The following is a 19,491-nucleotide window of genomic DNA, read 5'->3' as shown; positions in this document are numbered from 1 at the left end:
GTGAAAACACCAGCACGAGGCTATGTACCAGGCGGTAGCAAGGACCTGGTTAGCCACCAAGGCCCTTTCTGCAAGAGAGAGTTTGGCCGAGCTCCAGTACAAAAGCTTGCGCTGAACACTCTCTAGGACTGGGGAGATCTGCTGCTCTGCTGAAATATCAATGCCAACCTAGCAGCCAAGGTATCTCGTTGTCTGCCCCCTCGGAATCCATCGGAAGCCTAGTGCTGAGATCCAATCCTGGATCTCTTGTACTGCCTCTGTCGTTGCGAGAAAGCTGACTGATTTGGTCCAGTTGATCCTGGAGCCTAAGGATAGACAATACATTGCGAAGGCAAAGCTCAGAACTTAGAGCTACTACTCGGAAGAAAAAACTCAAAAGGCATAACCAAGTGCCATAGTAGTTCTCCAGTGAGATGCGAGGATATCTCGGAGCTGCATCTATCATGTCGCCTCACGCTGCGGTGGGGGGCAAGGTCTCCGTTATAGTAACCCTCGGCTCTTGCGCTCCCCTCAGAGATAGGCTGGACCTCTCTCTCTCTCTCTCTATATATATATATATATATATATATATATATAGATAGATAGATAGAGAGAGAGAGATAGATAGATAGAGAGAGAGAGATAGATAGATAGAGAGAGAGAGAGAGATAGATAGAGAGAGAGAGAGAGAGAGAGAGAGAGAGAGAGAGAGAGATGGTATGCTATGGTTGTATTAAAGTCTCATGTGATACACTTTAGGATCTATGGGACTGGCTATCACTATCAACTGATAGTACATCTAGTGAAAGAAAATATTACAACGTTTAATGTAGAGAGTACCTGTTGGGCTAGCTCATGTGCTAGTCCTAGTACCTTGTCACGATGTTCCGAAATCTCCTTCAAGTAACTCCCTCGCTTTTTGGCTGGCTGCTCCAACAGATTTTTCGAACTGGCTCGGCTGCCCTCATATCCTTCTCTGATGTGAGTGTAGGCTGTACATCTGAGAGTACATGCTGCTCATTTTCTACCTCCTTGTTGGGCAGATTTTGCAGGTCCGTTCCTCTCTTGGGATTCTGGATCATGAGAACTAGTTCTGATTTTGCAGATTTGTCTTCTGCGAGATATTTCTGCATTCAATAACTTTCCATCGAATTGATATCCTGTTTGTAGAACTGCATTTCTGCCCCGAGTTTTGCCATAGTTTTTGTAGCATTCTCTGTATCACTGTCTCTTTGAGTTCACATGCATCTTCAGGTTTATCATGACTGCATCCACCTCATGCCCTCTTTGTGCCATCCCATGATTTGCATAGCTTCCATCGCCTTGCGTGGTATCCTACTGGAATCCATCTTCAGCAAGCCATGAATTGACATAATGCTTCCCCTTCCAGAGGTATCATACTTGTTTCAGCCAGTAGGATGGGGTAGGGTGTCTGTGCCTCTGCCCTTAACTCCCCTATCATGAAACATTTGTGTAAAGTTTCTATCCTTCCCCAATACATCCTAGAGAGACCGGGTGCCCAAGCTGGGCATCCGTTAAGAGGATTACTGTCTGCACTAGCATGGTGTACTGAAACTTCCTCATTTCCCAATTCCATAGGTGAGCCTTCCTGCATTTATTTTGGAAGCTATACGAAGCTTTCAAACCTCCTAGAATCCTCCTTACCACACATGCATTCCATTTATAGTTGTCTGTAAAATTCAACCCCAGGTATTTATATGTGTCACCATTACCTTTGTCTTAACGTCTGGGGGGGATCTAAGGATGAGGTATTTCTCTTTTTTGATTAAATCATGTAAGCATTCATGAGCAACTGATCATATCACACGCTTCAAAATTTTAATTAACTCAATTTAAGACTTTAGACTTAGGTAGGGGCTTGTGATATTTTGAATTCTAATCGTCAAAACTCAGAGCCGTTTGCACCACTATCTTTGACTTTCTATGAGACAACTTATGACTCTTGGTTTAATAGATCCCCTCATGATCCTATTTGCTTGTTCGTTTATTGCATTGTCTTTCTTGCTTATCGGGTCTTTGATATCCTTAGCGTTTGTATTTACTTCATACATTTGCCAAGATTTACTGAAATAGAGCAAGAATATAAAAAATAGCAAAGACTTTGGCATGCTCTTGCTTTTGGGCAGTGCAACCGACCAATTGGTGTATAAGTGGTCTCAGGGCCCATGATCAATGGTGGGACTTCTTATTGGGGCAATGATGTGTACTTATAGATTCCATGTGGGACTTCTTAGAGTCCATGTTCTTCATGTATAAGCAGCCTTGAGGCCTGTTACCAATGGTGGGACTCAAGACAATAATGTGTGTAAATTCAGCACAAAATGATAGCCATTTCGTATGTCAATGCAAAAGACATGGGAAACATCAGCTGGATTATGCCTCTCAATTGGCACAACACAAGGAGTTAGTCAATGCTTTTAGGGACTGCAGAAAGGTTCGTAATGTAGTCTTTGGACATAACCTTCTTCAATTCGTGCATAGGCCGGAGTTCTTTTGCTCATTCTTAAAGGCAGGTTTTCTGATAGATGGAACTTCATAGGCCATTAACTATGTGAGAGGGAGATCATGCAGATTGGTCCTTTGACAAATAGGCAAATAAATTTTGCAGCTGTGGAGAATGAGCCTGATTTCAATGTCGTGCATCCCCTCGGAATAAGGCAAATAATTTGGTACAGTCAGTGCCCGCATGGGGGAGCATCAAGGGAGGGGACCAAGGCATGAGATCCACGAGCTTTTTGAAGGCATAGTTGCCAGGGAACCCCGTTCCGTAGCTGTGGAATACTGGAACGGCGTTCACTTCAGAAATGGTTATGGAACGCCTATGGAACGTCAGACTTCTGGAACGGCTACGGAACACTAGAGAACACCTATGGAATGTCTAGGGAACATTCCCTATGCCGTTCCCCAACCTAAGTCTTGTCTATCATTAGAATTTTGTTTATATCCTAAGTTCCTCACTCCAAATTTGGAGTCCCGATTCATCTATCATCAGGATTTTGTTTATGTCCTTACATCTTGACAACAAATTTTGTCCAAAAGCAATTGTGCAGATAGTGTGTTTTTTAATGAGTATGGTGATGTGGCGTTCCCTTCCCATTCCCATCCCCTAGGATCTTGGCATTCCTGTTCCCTAGGGGGTTGGTGTTCCGTTGGCGTGCACGTTCCCTAGTAACTATGTTTTGAACAAATAGCAAGATAATAAATTTATTGTAGGAGCAGAAGGGGCTTTCTAGGTCAATCATAAATCTGCTTCTGGTTCATGTGCTCCTTTGGATATGGTACAGTGATCCAATGTTCACAGGGTGATAATAGCCAAGCAGAGTCAACTATCAACAAAGAGGAAATTCACAACCTCTGTTCTAGATCCAAATTGTTTTTGAAGGGAGACGGGCCTCTCAAAGGCATATAAACATGCAGCATGCTTAGTTCTGTGGAGTACACCCTGATATTCAACAACAGCACAAGCTGGAAAGACCACAAACTATATGCCTGAAGCATTTAACAAAGTGCATTTAGAGATTTTTATGGGGGCTTCCAAATTCAGTGATATATCCATGTGCATAGACAGTCTTTTCTTTTCATCCACAGTAGACCCACAGCAAATTTACTTCAACCCCAGGTAGGAATAATCTCGATCACCATAAACGTGTTTGTCATGAAAAACCAGCCAGCGTAGAGACCTCCATGCACAGGTGACAAGTGGTGCAAGCATAAAGTCGTCCAATGACCCCTAACGCTACAAGGTTTCACCCCAAAACACAAGAAAATGCTAACAATCCCCCCTTGAACTGAGTAGGGAATCAACAGAAAACTCCAACCACAATTGGCTCATCCCTACTGATTTTTTTCAATTACATGGAATCACAAAGTTTCAACAAATAGTTACCAAAGCTCAAGGCATCATAGCCTTGAAGAACCTGAAATAAGGCATCGTAGCCTAGCAAAAGAAACAAGACGCATCGTAGCCTTAACAAACATAGTGATTATCCACACAGGACTGAATCACTCTAATACTGGGTGGTTATCCACAAAGGATCAAACCACCCTGAAGCACAGCTCACAAAGAGCACTCAAACTGTCAGCCAACTCCAAGAGCACTCAAACTATCCGCCGGGACTCTAGCACTGTCAACCAATCAAGGATCCAGGCAATTCTCGTAAGGGTTCAAATGGTGTCCAACTCTACGAGAAGATTGGAGACACTTCCGGGAATAGTCTCGATCACCATGAACGTGTTTGCCATGAAAAGCCAGCCGCCGTAGAGGCCTCCATGCACAGGTGACAAGTGGTGCAAGCATAAAGTCCTGCAATGAGCCTTAATGCTGAGTGACACCCCTACGAGGTTCACTCCAAAACACAAGAAAATGCTAACAGTCCAAAACTCATTAAATATCGTGGATAGAACTAAGTGCCTTAATCAAAACACGGGAAAAAAAATCAAGAAAGAACAACAGGAAGAGAATTAAGAGTCAGCCTCTATTTTGAGCAGTATCCTTTAAAACCAGGGGTATTGCCACCACATACCATCCGTTAATTAATGAAAGTTTTTGTGGCAAAACCTTCCTATCGTGTGGCGATCTGCTTCTATGGCATGTCTACAATGATCCTCCAATGGTGATGCTGAAAATCACCTCCCATGATGGGCAATTCAGAAGGACCAATTGGTAGATCAGGTCATCACTTTGTGAATAATGCCATTAAAGTTTGAGAGAAGGCTACCATCCGTTGCTGATGACTAGGTGAAATAAAACTTCACTCCTGCAGCTTGGCCTCATACAGGAGATATTGTATACAGGTAGATTCTCACTGCCAGTCATGGATTTACCCAGAGCTCCACCATTTATAGGGCTTGAAAAGGAAAGGATAAAAGTCGCCAAAGACTTTCTGCAAAGCATGTATCAGATGTGTTGAAGCATGCCCAAGATAGTATTAAGAAAGCTCACGATAAAGCTAAAATTATGTGAATCCACATAGACGAAAAGTGGAATATGAAGAGCGGAAAAGAGTTTGGAAGCAAGGGGACCCCCCCCTGAGGTGAGTAGTCCGCCCAATATTCAACACTCCGAAAACTAAACCACAAATTATAAGTCTCCCCTAAGCTCAATGCTTTTTTATTTTACTGGGTAGGTACTTAAGAAAATTTCCCCGTAGGACATCAATGTCGGTGAAAACATGAGACAGAAAGATGATCATGTCTAACCCTTTCCAGAGGAGGGTCTGGCTGGCAGTATTATTTTTCAGTCATAGTTTGAAAATTAATTGAATGTATTTAGACTATTCCTCTGCTGTAGCTTACCATTTGAAATTTTTTACAACCGTCTGAAAGGTTTTCTTAGTATAAACTCATGAATCTTTTCTGTAGGTACAAGAAGATTGTGTTGGAGAATGGACTACAAACAAAGGTACAATTGGCTCTATTCTGAACTGTGTTGTTTGGATGTGTTTTTGAAGTTATATTTCTGAGTGTGATCTGATCTACAGGGGCCCACCTTCCTCGAGGCAGGAGATGAGATAGTTGTTGACACCTCTGACAATTCCTACGTAACCAGGTTGGGAAATTTTGTTGCACTTAATGGCTTTGCTGTCCATGCTGAGGGAGTGCCAATGTTGTTTCTTTGCAAAGGGACGTTCTTTCTTAGAACTGAAGTCATTTCGTGTTTGCTGAGGTATAATTAAAACACATAGGTAGTTACAATGTGTGCTTGAGGTCTTACCATGCTGCTTGTAATACTAGTGCTTTGGCTCACCCTCAGCCCCTGGTCCTCCCTTGATACGATAGTACAAGCCTTTGAAACAAGGAACACACTATTTTACAATGCTGCTTGTAATTCAATTGCTTGACCTCCCCTCTATCCTCACCCTCAGCCCCACGTGCTCCTCCCATCTGTCAGTGCCATGGTTTGCCCTCGGTAATCCGTGAAACAAGGATCGTACTGTCTTACCATGCTGCTTGTAATACAAGTGCTTGACCTCCCCTCTAGCCTCAGCCTCAGCCCCCCCTGCGGTTTCTTCACCTTGCGGTTTCTTCACCCCGAGCTTCCTGTGAAGCTCGACTTCTACCGCCGACACTGCCTCCAGATCTCACAGGAGGGCTTCATCACACCTCCGGGTTACACACAGCTTCATCTACCACATGCGCTCCGGATCTCCCTCGGTCAGTTTAGGGTTTCATCACACCGATTACGGATCGAGAGCGGACGCGCAGAGGGTATCCCATGAGAGGGCCGCCTTTGCCCACTTTGCGACTTGCAGGAGATCGAGTCGGAGGAGCACTTTGCTTTCAGATGTCCCATCTATTATGCCATTCGAGGCCGGTACCATAGCCTCTTCTGCGACGGATTCGGCCCCCTCCCACACATGCTGCAGTTCCCGGATCAGCGATGCCTAGCCGCTTTCTTACATGAGATGACTCGCCACCGAGATACCTCTCTCCGAGCACGGCGACACGCGCAGCACACACAGCGTGAGGACACCCAGTGGCCCATCACTGATTTCTTCCAGTCACAGGATACCTCTCCTCAGTCTAGCTGACGGCGCGGACGTGAGCGAGAGCCAGAGCCACGACAGCTGCGCCAGCGGACAGACTCACACATCCGGGCCCATGACATCTCGTCTCTGCTCTCTGCCCGCCCCACTGGGGTTACCGTTGCCCTCATCCACAGGGCCACCCGTCGCCCCCGACGACTGAGCTCGACTAGGCCGCATGACATCAGAGGCCAATCGTCTATCGCAGGGTTTTTTCCGGCCTCCCATTTGACGGCCCCTTTATGATTGGTCTCTGACAATCACCACCTGCACATATATATTGTATCTCCCCCCTCTGTCCCATTTTTGGTGCCGCCCCCTTCTTTTTTGTATCATCTGGAGGTAGACACATATTTTTTGTATCAGGACTAGACACACCATCCTTCATAACCTCTTTTTTGTAGAAACGGTTGGCTGGCCCGTTTTGAGACCGCCACCGTTATGCTCATTGTATCAGTTATCTTTAGTCTCGTAGACCTTCACGGTCTCCCGAAGACTTTAATAAACTTTCTTTCTTTCTTTCTTTCTCTCTCTCTCTCTCTCTCTTCGCATCACTGACTTTACCGTAGCACCTCTCCCTCCAGGGGCTGACCATACCTATCTTTTCTTTGGCATTTCTACCCCCCACCGTACAACACTTTCTACCCCGTTGAGCTCTTACTCCACTTACCATGATATACGCTTTGATCGCGATCACTCACCTACTTACTTTGGCCGTCTGTACATACTTATCGCATGCATTGACTTTATACCCTTACTAGAAGACCGTGTTGCCCTAGTCACTCGCTCACTACACGAGGCCACTCTTCACGCCTTTCCCCACACCACCCGCTCCACCCATCCACCACCTCGTGGGACCGTACCCTATAATAGCTGGTACGATAATGAGTGTAAGGCTTTACACCGTCAGCTCAGATTCGAAACAAAAAACAGTCTTCCGAGCAAACCAGAGACGCTACGCGAGTACCGTCGTCTGGTACTGTCTGAGGGGGGGGTTCCTAACACTTTCGGAAGTATTACCGGAGGCCTAGGGCCACTGGTGCGAGAAGCGAGTAAGACATGCCATAAGTGTCACTGATGGTACGTAGGCGAGTGCTAGTCGATGGTGTCAACTATGTGCAAGCGGTACAAGTGCTGAAGTGATGTGAGCAAGAAGAAGACCAAAGCGGAACAACATCATAAAAGCCAACCCTCGACATAAACGGCAAAGAACTTCAACCACATGACATAGGTCCGTTGTACTAGGTGAAGGGAGAGGAGGGGAGGAGAACACAACGGAAAGAGATTTTAGAGTAGCGAGCAGAGATTGGGGAGTAGCATAATTCATTAGAAAGCAAGATGACTAATACACCCGGAGAAGATACACACGAGGCGAGCTCTTGACTCTAGCCTCTCACTCCTTCACTCACGCCTCCCGCCCCTGCCAGAATGTCCTTCCCCCTTTCCCCTTTCCCCCTCTTCACCTTCTCCTCCTCTACTCCACCCCCCGCTGCCAATCTCCTTTCCTTTTTCCTATTGGATGTCTTCTTGCATCCTTAGCCATCCTTAGCCATTCCACCGTTTGTGGGCCGCTCTGCCCTTGATGGCTTCCGCAACACTCCAGCTTGTTCTGGGTCAGTGAATCCCGTGCTCCATGTGTTCTCTTGTCTATTCCCTGCGCTCCTGACACTAGTTGGTTGCGAGGGTTGGTGCACCACCTATACCTCTTAACTGTTGGACTGCTTCCCTTGTGCACCAACGAGTACCGCCTGTGCGCCTGTGCACTCTGCTGGACTGCTTCCCATGTGCACCAACAGGTGTACCCCGTGCACCATTGCGCCAGCTAGACTGCTTCCCATGTGCACCAATAGGTGTATCTGGTGTACCATTGCGCCAATACTTCCCTCTGATCAACTTTGACCATGGTGGGTCGAGGTTGAGGTTTGGCACTCTTCAGTCATGTGTTGCTTCCGTCATACCCAAGTCATGTCCAGGTCAAGTCATGTCCAAGTCATGTCAAGTCATGTCCATGTCAAGTCATGTATAAGTCATGTCAAGTCATGTCCATGTTTGTTCCAGAGTGACCAAGATGTGAACATATGTGAACACGATGCGACTAGGTATGACCAAGGTCTAACAACTTGGCATGTTGCTGAGGTGACCATGATGTGACCTAGGTGTGACTCTTGGCGGGAGTCCCGGAGACTTTGAGTACAACAGATCCCCCGCCACTATCCTTCACCGTCTCGGTGAATGACTGAGGGTCTGTGTGAGAGAAAGTTAAGTATAAATTACAAATAAGAAAGTGACCTTGTGGCTGACATCCCCAAAACTGAAAAGAAAGGGCTCATGGCCTTACAACTGTAAAACTGAAATAAAACTGGCTCATGGCCATTCAACTCCAAAATTTCTTTATTTACATGAGAACTGCAGAATCCAAATGTACAGAGCTCGCAAAAAGAAATGCCAAACTAAAAGATCCAAGAGCTACTACTTGCTGGATGAAGGTCAAGGAGGTGGAGGGGGTGGGTGTGCTGATGTTTCGAGGCTGGTCTTTGCCTCTTCCTCAACTCTGTCCATGAGGTTGCGGATGTCTGCGTATTTGGATTTATATCTGTGGTAGCCAGACCTGTAATGATCACATCGAGATTTGAGAGCAGCATTTTCAGCTTGCAGCCCATGGAAGTCGTCCTGCAACTTGGAATGTGAAACTTAGAGAAGGTCCTTCTCCTCGAGAATCTGCTTCATCTGACTCCGCAGCACCTCCACCTGTTGATCCACAGTATGCTTGTCCTCTGCCAGTGAGGTGTATCTGTCCTGTAGGGCTGCAAGCTCCCTCTGGATCTCAGCCTGTTGGGCTGAATGATTGTCCTCCAAAACTTTCTTGCTGGCTGTCCACTCTGCCTCCTTCGCTGCAAGACACTGCTGAAACTCGTCTTGTTGAGTTTTCCACGTAGCCTCCCTTGCCTGTAGAGTTGCTCCCCACTCCGCTTCTTTCATCTGTAATGTTGTATCCCATTCTTTATGCATGCTGGCTACCTGCTTCTCATGTTCCAAGCGGAGGTGTTGCTTCTGTGACAGAAGCTTGCAAACCTGACCCGTAGTATTAAAGAGGGAGGCACCCATCTGAATGAAGCTGTCATCTATAATGCGCTGAGCCATATGAAGGGATCTTTTAGCCCATGCATACCTGTCCCAATAGGTCATTCGGTCAGCCATGTCAATGAGTTTGCCATATTCCTCGAAGGCTGCTTTCATCCCTTCTTGCTCTGGGTCCTCGAGAGCTGCCACTGGAGCCAGTGTGTCGATGTCTAGGTAACAACTTGGAGCTCGGGATGCTTTCTTGTTGAAAGCATTTGTCTCTTGCAAGGGAAGTGTGAAAATTTGGTCCAGGTCCTCCTCCTCCATGCAAACAGGAGACCGCTTCTGCTTTAATGCATACAGTAGCCGTTTGTGTTCTTGGCTCTGTTCCTCTATCTGGGCCTCATGGGTGAATAGACTGAGGAGGATGCGAAGTAGGTATCGAACATATCATTCTGAGGAAGTGGAGGATAATCAGCTTGAAAAGGTATCTTACCCCCAGCAAAAATAACCTCGCCAGGTCGAGTTTCCACTAGGTCTTGTTCAGCAGCCTCCATACTCGGTTTAGGGGTCAGTCATCGAGACACCCGGGGTGGTGTCTTCGCGTCACCAGTGGCTCCCAAAGTTCAATAACCTGTGTCACTCTGATGCCTCTCCACCACGAGATCCCAAGGTAGAGGTCCCTGCTGCCATAACTTCTGTCGATGGATCCCCCTGAGTTGTGGGGCCAATGTCCGTATCTTTGCACCCTTTTGACCCTGATGAGATGATCGGAAGGGGAATGGTCATGACTACGGGGGAGGTAAGTGGTAATGTCATGCCATGGTGGGTGAGACCTGAGGAGGGCAGGGGAGTGACCGGAAGAACATCATCAGGGAAATCAAAATCTGCCTTGAAGGGGATGGATGGAGAGGCAACTCCTGCATGAGCAACGGATGACAAAGCTCCAGAGGCTGGCCCAGGAGGGGATGGCTCAGAAACTTGTGCTGCAGATGTGGGTGGAGCAAGAGTGGGTATGGAGAATGGAGAGGAAGAGGGAACGGAGACTGATGCAGCAGAGGCCAAGGATGCTGGGGCCGCACTAAGAGCCAGTGGAGCTGATCTCAAGTGGGGAACCATAGGGGCGGAAGGTGGACGGCGAGGAGAAGATGAAGTATGTGAAGGTGGAGGAAAAAGTGCAGGTGTTGCAGCCCGCCACTGGTGCAAGAGGTAGGTGAGGTGAGGTCCATAAGTACATGTGTGTGTGCCTCTGCATGTGCGATTTCAAACAGTGGCCCGGAATGTTGAATAGAAGAGGGATGCAAAATCATACTGAGTGATGGTGAAGAGAGCATTGAGAGCAGGACGGATATCTTTCGTGATGTAGTAATGCCCGGGTGCTGAATAGAAGCGAGTGAAGAAGTAGCGAGTGATCACTGCTTCTCTGCTTCCACCTTCCAAAACCTTTTTGCAATCATATCCCCTCCTGTTGGGTTTGCACTGTGAAAGGAATGAAAGGAGATGTGGTGAATCGTCGGAAGGAGGCTGAATAGGGAGAGCAGGGAGCCCCATGTACTGTGAGACCAAATTGGGTGTGAGAAGTTGCCTGGAGCCCATGAACTCAAAAGTGTCTGTCACAGAGTCATAAGATTTGATGAATTCTGTACACAGTTCCACATCCACAGGAGAGAAGATGACCTTGTCGAACTCAATTAGACAAAGGGTCTGGATCTCTGAAGATGTCAACATAGAGGATAGTTTGAGGTTTGGATCCAGAAGAGGTTTAAACATAACCCGAATGTGGGAGAGAGGAGGGGTGGTTATCGAAGGGCTTTGTATCTCTGTTGGCCCACCTGACCCTTCTGAATGTGGTCTCCGTGCAGAGGGGGTGTAATCTGAGCCCCCATGGACGGAAGAAGAGGCACTGGAGCTCTGAGAGTGGGAAAGAACCTCTCGCTGCCGTCTTGATTGCGGTGGCTCTCCATCCGAGATGATAGTGATGTCCGGACCAAGATGGGGATGCATCACATATGAAGTCGACCCTGCTAATGAAGTTGGCCCTACTGATGATGAAGTTAGCTCTGCTGATGAAGTCGGCCTGGCTGATGTAGTCGGCCCTGCTGTAGAGGCTGTAGGCATGGGTGAGGTCATGTGCACTACAGAGGCTACCTGAGACGTCATGGCGGTATAGAAAGGGGTGAAGAGCTTATCTCTGGGCAACCGTGGCTTATACTTGGGCTTCTTCTCGAGCATGAAGAAGAAACAAGATGTGAAGTAGAAGCTGAAGCAGGAAGGGGAGCTGATGACGAAGCAGGAAGGTGAGTGATGACAAAGCACGAAGGTGAGCTAATGACGAGGCAAGAAGGGAAGCAGGAAAAGGAGGGAAGCTGATGTTGAAGCAGGGGGTGAGCTGATGACAGGAAGGTCAGGAAAGGAAGGGGAACTGATGACGAAGTAGGAAGTGAGATGATGACAAGAAGGGGAGCTGAAGCAAGAAGGTGAGCTGATGACGAGGCTAGAAAGGAAGCAGGAAAGGAAGGGGAGCTGATGACAAAGTAGAAGTGAGATGATGACAGGAAGGGGAGCTGAAGCAGGAGGGTGAGCTGATGACGAGGCTAGAAAGGAAGCAGGAAAGGAAAGGGAGCTGATGACGAAGTAGAAGTGAGATGATGACAGGAAGGGGAGCTGAAGCAGGAAGGTGAGCTGATGACGAGGCTAGAAAGGAAGCAGGAAAGGAAGGGGAGCTGATGACAAGGCAAGAAGGAAGTTGGCCAGGTGATAACGAGGAGGGGAGTCGATGACGAGGTCTAAGAAGGAAAGCTGGCGAGGTGATAGTGAGGAGGGGAGCTGATGACGAGGTCTGCTGAGAAGGGGATTAGCAACCAGGGTGACTGCAAGGAGATGGAGTCAAGGAGAATGCAAGAGGAGAGAGATGGAGCTGGAAAAGATGGAACACAATGGAGAGGTGGCGCAAAGTGGAAGAAGAGAGGTGGCGTAGTGGGTTGGAGATGGCCCAGGGTGGCGCAGAGAGTGGAGATGGCGCAGGGTGTGGAGGTGGGCAGGGAGCAGGAAGCTGGCACAATTCACTGGAAGAGGGGCTGCCAGGAGGTGGAGATGCGATCCAAGGCAAGATGGTGGAGCAGGGAGAGCTGCGTGCAAGCAAGAGGGGCTGCTGAGATGGAGTTGCGATCCAAGGCAAGGGCTGCCAGGAGGAGAAGATACGTTCCAAGGCAAGATGGTGGAGCGGGGTTGCCGGGTGACATGTGTGCAAGCAAGAGGGGCTGCTATGGGGGGGCTGCTATCGTTGATGGAGGGAGCTGCTGCAGGGGAATTCGTTGATGGAGGGGGGCCTGCTATCGTTGATGGAGGGGCTGCTGCAGGAGAATTCGCTGATGGAGGGGGGGCTGCTATCGTTGATGGAGGGGCTGCTGCAGGAGAATTTGCTGATGGAGGGGGGGGCTGCTATCGTTGATGGAGGGGCTGCTGCAGGAGAAAGCTGATGGGGGGGGGGGGGGGGGGGGGGGGGGGCTGCTATTGTTGATGGAGGGGATGCTGCAGGAGAATTCGCTGATGGAGGGGAGGGAGCTGAGGAGAAGTCATGCCAGCAAGAGGGACGATTTGCTTGCTGCGTATGGTTTCGTTGGAGGGGGACAGCCATGAAGACACAACCAAAGAGAGCCAAATTTAGGAAGGTAAGCCAAAAATAGCATGAGTGGGCTGTAAGATGCGATGGATGAGCTGATCCCAAGGATCTACGCTGAGTTTAGCCAAGTGCTAAATATAGCACTGGTGGGAATTGGGAGGTGAGATGGGAGGTGAGATGAAGGACCTACGCTGAATTTGGCAGCTAAATATAGCCCTGGTGCGAGATGGGAGGTGAGAGAAAAAGTGGTGTGGACAAGTGCTAATATTTGAGTGGATAATTTGAATATTCTACCACTTGAGAGATGGAGGATGACTATTCTAGAAGGGTCCCATGGTGGACAGGGTTGGACAAGGAATAACCAAGGGTGGGTGAACTTAGTATGAACAAGGGGTGACATTGGTGTGAACAGGGATGACAGAGAAGTGAATATGGGGTGACACAGAGGTGAACATGGGAGGGGTGACATAGGTGAACTAGGGGTGAACTAGGAGTGAACATGGGTGACAAGAGAGGTCAACATGGGGAGGTGACATAGGAGTGAACAGGGGTGACCTAGAGGTGAACAGGGGTGACCTAGATGTGAACATGGGTGACACAGAGGTGAACATGGGTGACAAAGAGGTGAACATGGGGAGGTGACATAGGAGTGAACAGGGGTGACCTAGAGGTAAACAGGGGTGACCTAGAGGTGAACATGGGTGACAGAGAGGTGAACATGGGGAGGTGACATAGGAGTGAACAGGTGTGACCTAGAGGTGAACAGGGGTGACAGAGAGGTGAACATGGGGTGGTGACATAGGAGTGAACAGGGGTGACCTAGAGGTGAACATGGGTGACAGAGGTGAACATGGGGGGTGACATCGGAGTGAACAGGGGTGACCTAGAGGTGAACAGGGGTGACAAAGAGGTGAACATGGGGAGGTGACATAGGAGTGAACAGGGGTGACATAGAAGTGAATAGGTGTGACCTAGAGGTGAACAGGGGTGACAGAGAGGTGAACATGGGGAGGTGACCTAGGAGTGAACAGGGGTGACCTAGAGGTGAACATGGGTGACAGAGAGGTGAACATGGGGAGGTGACATAGGAGTGCACAGGGGTGACCTAGGAGTGAACATGGGTGACTTGGAGGTGAACATGGGTGACACAGAGGTGTACATGGGGTGAACATGGGTGACAAAGAGGTGAACATGGGGAGGTGACATAGGAGTGAACAGGGGTGACCTAGAGGTGAACAGGGGTGACACAGAGGTGAACATGGATGACCTAGAGGTGAACATAGGAGTGTTGACCTAGAGGTGAACACGGGGAGGTGACATAGGAGTGAACAGGGGTGACCTAGGAGTGAACAGGGGTGACCTAGAGGTGAACATGGGTGACAGTAGGAGTGAACAGGGGTGACCTAGGAGTGAACAGGGGTGACTTGGAGGTGAACATGGGGAGGTGACATAGGAGTGAACAGGGGTGATCTAGAGGTGAACATGGGTGACAGAGAGGTGAACATGGGGAGGTGACATAGGAGTGAACAGGGGTGACCTAGGAGTGAACAGGGGTGACTTGGAGGTGAACATGGGTGACCTAGAGGTGAACATGGGGAGGTGACATAGGAGTGAACAGGGGTGACCTGGGAGTGACATAGGGTGAACATGGGATGAACAAGGGGTGACATAGGGATGAACATGGATGATAGAGAGTGAACTTGGGGAGGTGACATAGGAATGAACAAGGGTAAACTAGAGGTGAACATGGGTGACACAGAGGTGAACATGGGGAGGTGACATAGGAGTGAACAGGGGTGACATAGGAGTGAACAGGGGTGACCTAGAGGTGAACATGGGTGACAGAGAGGTGAACATGGGGAGGTGACATAGGAGTGAACAGGGGTGACCTAGAGGTGAACATGGGTGACAGAGAGGTGAACATGGGGAGGTGACATAGAAATGAACATGGTGACCTAGAGGTGAACAGGGGTGACCTAGAGGTTAACAGGGGTGACCTAGAGGTGAACAGGGGTGGGGTGACCTAGGAGTGAGCAGGGGTGACTTGGAGGTGAACATGGGTGACCTAGAGGTGAACATGGGGAGGTGACATAGGAGTGAACATGGGTGACCTAGGAGTGAACAGGGGGGACCTAGGAGTGAACAGGGGTGATCTAGAGGTGAACATGGGTGACAGAGAGGTGAACATGGGTGATAGAGAGGTGAACGTGGGGAGGTGACATAGGAGTGAACAGGGGTGACCTAGGAGTGAATAGGGGTGACTTGGAGGTGAACATGGGTGACCTAGAGGTGAACATGGGGAGGTGACATAGGAGTGACTTGGAGGTGAACATGGGTGACCTAGAGGTGAACATGGGGAGGTGACATAGGCGTGAACAGGGGTGACCTAGAGGTGAACATGGGTGACAGAGAGGTGAACATGGGGATGTGACATAGGAATGAACATGGGTGACCTAGAGGTGAACAGGGGTGGGGTGACCTAGAGGTGAACAGGGTGACCTGGAGGTGAACATGGGTGAACAGAGGTTCAACCTAAGTGACAGGGGTGAAGAGGGATTAAGGAGAAGTGTGTGCCAGAGAAGGCAAGGGCTGTTTCCGTCTTGTCAGAGAAGGAGAAACTCAGTTTTTATTGATCTCCCATCAAAGAGCGCAACTGGGCAGAGAGTAGAAGCTTGACAGGGTTAGGAAAGGGAATACATTGTTTTTTTTTTTTTTTGAATAAATAAAAATTCAACTAATAGGAATGGAAATCCTTATCCAAAGAGAGAGAGTCAATGTGGATGATACTTCTTTACCCGTGAGCCATTTACAAGTGCTGGTAACTTCTTGCCCTCCAAGGTGGCCAAATTAACCCCTCCACTGGGAATAATCCTTGTGATAAAGAAGGGCCCTGTCCAGCCACTGACAAATTTGGGTTTATGCTTCAGGAACTTACTGGAATATAACAAGACCAAGCTGCCAACGTGGAATTCCCTCTTCCTGAGATTTCTGTCATGCCATGCTTTCTGCCTTCTTTGCCAGACTTCCTGAGCAAGAATCGCTTCACGACGATGTTCATCCAAGGCTTCAAGATCCCATAATCTCTCAAGTGTGCATGCCTCCAAGTTATCATCCATCTCTGCCATGACCCTAGTGGTCTTCATGTGGAACTCATAGGGCATAACCGCCTCCAAGCCGTAAACTAGCTGGAATGGTGAATATCTAGTGCTAGCCTTGTATGCTGTTCTGTAAGCAAAAAGAGCGGCTGGTAGTAGAATATCCCAATCTGCCAAGAAATGAAGGCATAACCGAGCCACAATATGAGACATGGTCCGATTGGAGCTCTCGGCCAAACCATTGGCTCAAGGGTAGTATGAACTAGAGGTCTTGTGAACAATTTGCAGTTGGGTGATGAGGTCAGTAATGACATCATTGAGAAAGTGGGTACCTCTGTCACTCATCAATTCCACAGGACATCCAAACCTAGAAATGATTTGATCATACAAGAATGGGCCACAACTTGAGCAGTGCAGGTCTTCGCGGCCTTAGCCTCCACCCATTTAGTGCCATAATTAGTAGCAATCAGAGCATACTTGTTCCCTCTTCGAGTTGCAGGAGAGATGGGTCCAACAAAATCCAATCCCCATCTATAGAAGGGTGGTACAGGGCTGGATGGCTGAAGGGGAAGGTACTCCCGTCGGGTAGGCTTCGGCCCCCCTCTTTGACATGAGTCGCGGCGGCGCACATAAGCATAGCAGTCTTGGAATAGCTTTGGCCACCACAACCCAGAGTGCATTATCTTTCTAGCAGTGGCCTCTGGTGCCATATGACCTACCCCCATTCCTGAGTGAGCCTCCTGAAGGATGGCTTGTGTTTCATGAGGGAGCACGCACCTCCTTAAAATGTGGTCCTTCCCCAACTTGTACAGCTGACCCGCGATCAGTTTGAAAGGAGCAGCCTGAACAATCTGCCTCCGCTTTTGTGCTGGAGTTAACCCTTTGGGGAACTCCCCTGTAGACAACAAGTGTACAATGTTTGCATACCATGGGGGAAAGCAGTCCACAGCAAACAGGCAGTCATCTTTTGGTACTGTGGCACCGACACGGAAGAGGCCCGCATCTGGAAGGTCATCATCAACTCCTATGGCTGCTTCACCTGAAGAGATCCTTGACAAGTGGTCTGCTGGTTGATGCAATCGGCCTGCTCTCACTAGGATGTCAAAGTCAAACTCTTGAAATAGAAGAATCCACCTACTCACTCTCCCTCCAAGCGTTGGTTTGTTCAGTAAGTACTTGAGAGCTTGATGATCAATAATGATGATAAACTTACTGCCCCTGATGTTCTCTTGGAAGAGTTTGGTGACAAAACGTTGAAACGTGGCCGGTGCATTGCATAGACCAAAAGGCATCATCCGGTAAGCATAAGTTCCCCATTGGGTGACGAAGGTAGTCTTTAACTGATCTTGCTCTCGCACCCGAACCTGGTTATACCCACTGTATCCATCCATGAAGTAGAGAGCATGACCAGCTACGGTTTCTAGCACCCTGTCAGTGAAGGGGAGAGGAAACCTATCCCGACGTGTGGCGGTATTCAAACTCCTATAGTCGACACAAACTCGGAGTTTGCCAGTCTCTCTTTTGGGCACCACTACAATGCCACTAAGCCATTCGGAGTAGTCAACAGGGTAGATCAACCCTGCTTGCTCCATCTTTTGAATATCAGCATGGACAGCCTTGCCATAGTTAGGATTCATGCGATATGGTCCCCTGATCACCGGCTCTGCTTCCGGATATAGATCGATGCGATGTTCCATGAACTCAGTGGGTACTCCCTTTAAATCCTTATATGACCAGGCAAAGACATCGACATACTAAAAAATCAGACAATGCAGCAAGGAGATAGTCATGTTCCCAGACCCAACTAGCTACCTTAAGATGTCGTGGTTGGTCCTCTGTCCCAATGTTAAGATACCTCCAATCCCTGGCATGGTCAACCTGAGGTATGCTTCTTGATGTGGAGTTGTTCGGTTCTTCTGCTCCCACTGCTGGGTGCGCAGGAGAATCATCCAGAGAAAAATCCCCCACTACTTCCATCCAAGAGCTCGGATAGGACGGTTGGGTGTCTTCTGGAAATGGTTGAGATGTAGAGGCAGCACTTGGGACCATTCTCTTTTTTCCTTTTTGTGCTTGCTTGAGCATTCCTCTGTATGGTAGTCCAACCACCTCGTATGTAGTTTCGGGAACCTCTTGTGTCGTTGGGGGGTCAGCTTCTGACATGTGTAAGTCGAGTAGAACAAGGTCCACAACATCTTCTTCTCCCATTATGCTCGGCCAGCTCATCATCTTCTTGTATAGCATCCTCTTCCTCCTCTGTTGTGACCCCATGGTCTTTTTCTTGGTGTGAGGCATCCATGTCGTGTGCCTCCATTGCTTCCATTGTTGCTTCATGGTCTTGTCTTTGAGTCACCCTGTTGGCCTCCCCACCACTTGGTCTGGTACTTGTGGTCATCATTCGCTGATACATGTGGGGATTATTAAGAAGACCAAAAGGCATCCGTTCATACATGAGATCAGCCAAACCAAGTGGTGGAGAGGCTTCCTGGCTCACCTCTTGCGCATTCCGTGAAGTACCAAGATGGGCTTCAGGATCCTCTTCTGGACACAACTCCACCATGTTGATGGCTAAGGATCCCAGGGCCCCCATCCAATCCAAGATGACAGCTTCTTCCTCATCTGGTCCAGCATGTTCCAACAAGTACGTCAAGCTCTCACCATCATCTCGTGCTGCTGTTACATAGGTTTCACCTTGGAAGGGTGAGTCCTCCACATAGGCCAGCTCTTCTTTCTGTAGGGGCCAATCCCCAAGTGCCCATCGCTCCTCTTCCACCCCTTCTTCTTCAAAATCCTCTTCCCCAAGTTCCACAGGTCGGTGACGAGCCCTTCCAGTCACCATGTCTATCTCTAAGGATGTGGATCCCAAAGGTAGTTGAACTTCATCACTTGACCAATCTTGAATGGCCTTTGCTGAGCGTAACCATGGTCTACCGAGAAGTAGAGGATAAGTCTGCTCACCCTCCGTCATATTAAGTACGATAAAATTGGATAGGAATGTAACTCCCCCAATCTTCATGTGAACACCTTTGACAGCCCCCATGGGCTTTACCTTATGTACGTCAGTTGTCAATTTCAAACCCAGTCGTTGAAGAGTACCTCTCGGCATGATGTTCACTGCTGCCCCACCATCCAAGAAAACATCTTTCAGCTCCACCCCATTGATCTCCACTGCGAGCTTGGGACTTTGTTCACA

At 48.5% G+C, this 19,491-nt stretch overlaps 1 protein-coding gene across 1 annotated transcript in view; it reads left to right on the top strand.

Annotated features, from left to right (window-relative positions):
- LOC147898472 (elongation factor P (EF-P) family protein) overlaps positions 1–19,491 on the top strand; it is a 95,667-nt gene that overhangs the window by 61,710 nt on the left and 14,466 nt on the right. Inside the window, exons 9-10 of the mRNA XM_087379652.1 lie at positions 5,362–5,401; positions 5,481–5,548. Coding sequence (XP_087235778.1) covers positions 5,362–5,401; positions 5,481–5,548 — 108 coding nt within the window. The remainder of the gene's footprint in view (positions 1–5,361; positions 5,402–5,480; positions 5,549–19,491) is intronic.

The sequence above is a fragment of the Dipteris shenzhenensis genome, chromosome 9 (genome assembly GCF_047967505.1).
Source record: "Dipteris shenzhenensis isolate YYH24624 ecotype China chromosome 9, Dip_SZ_1.0, whole genome shotgun sequence".
NCBI lineage: Eukaryota > Viridiplantae > Streptophyta > Polypodiopsida > Gleicheniales > Dipteridaceae > Dipteris > Dipteris shenzhenensis.
Note: the sequence above shows the minus strand (reverse complement) of the source record. Positions and strands in the feature narration are given on the sequence as shown.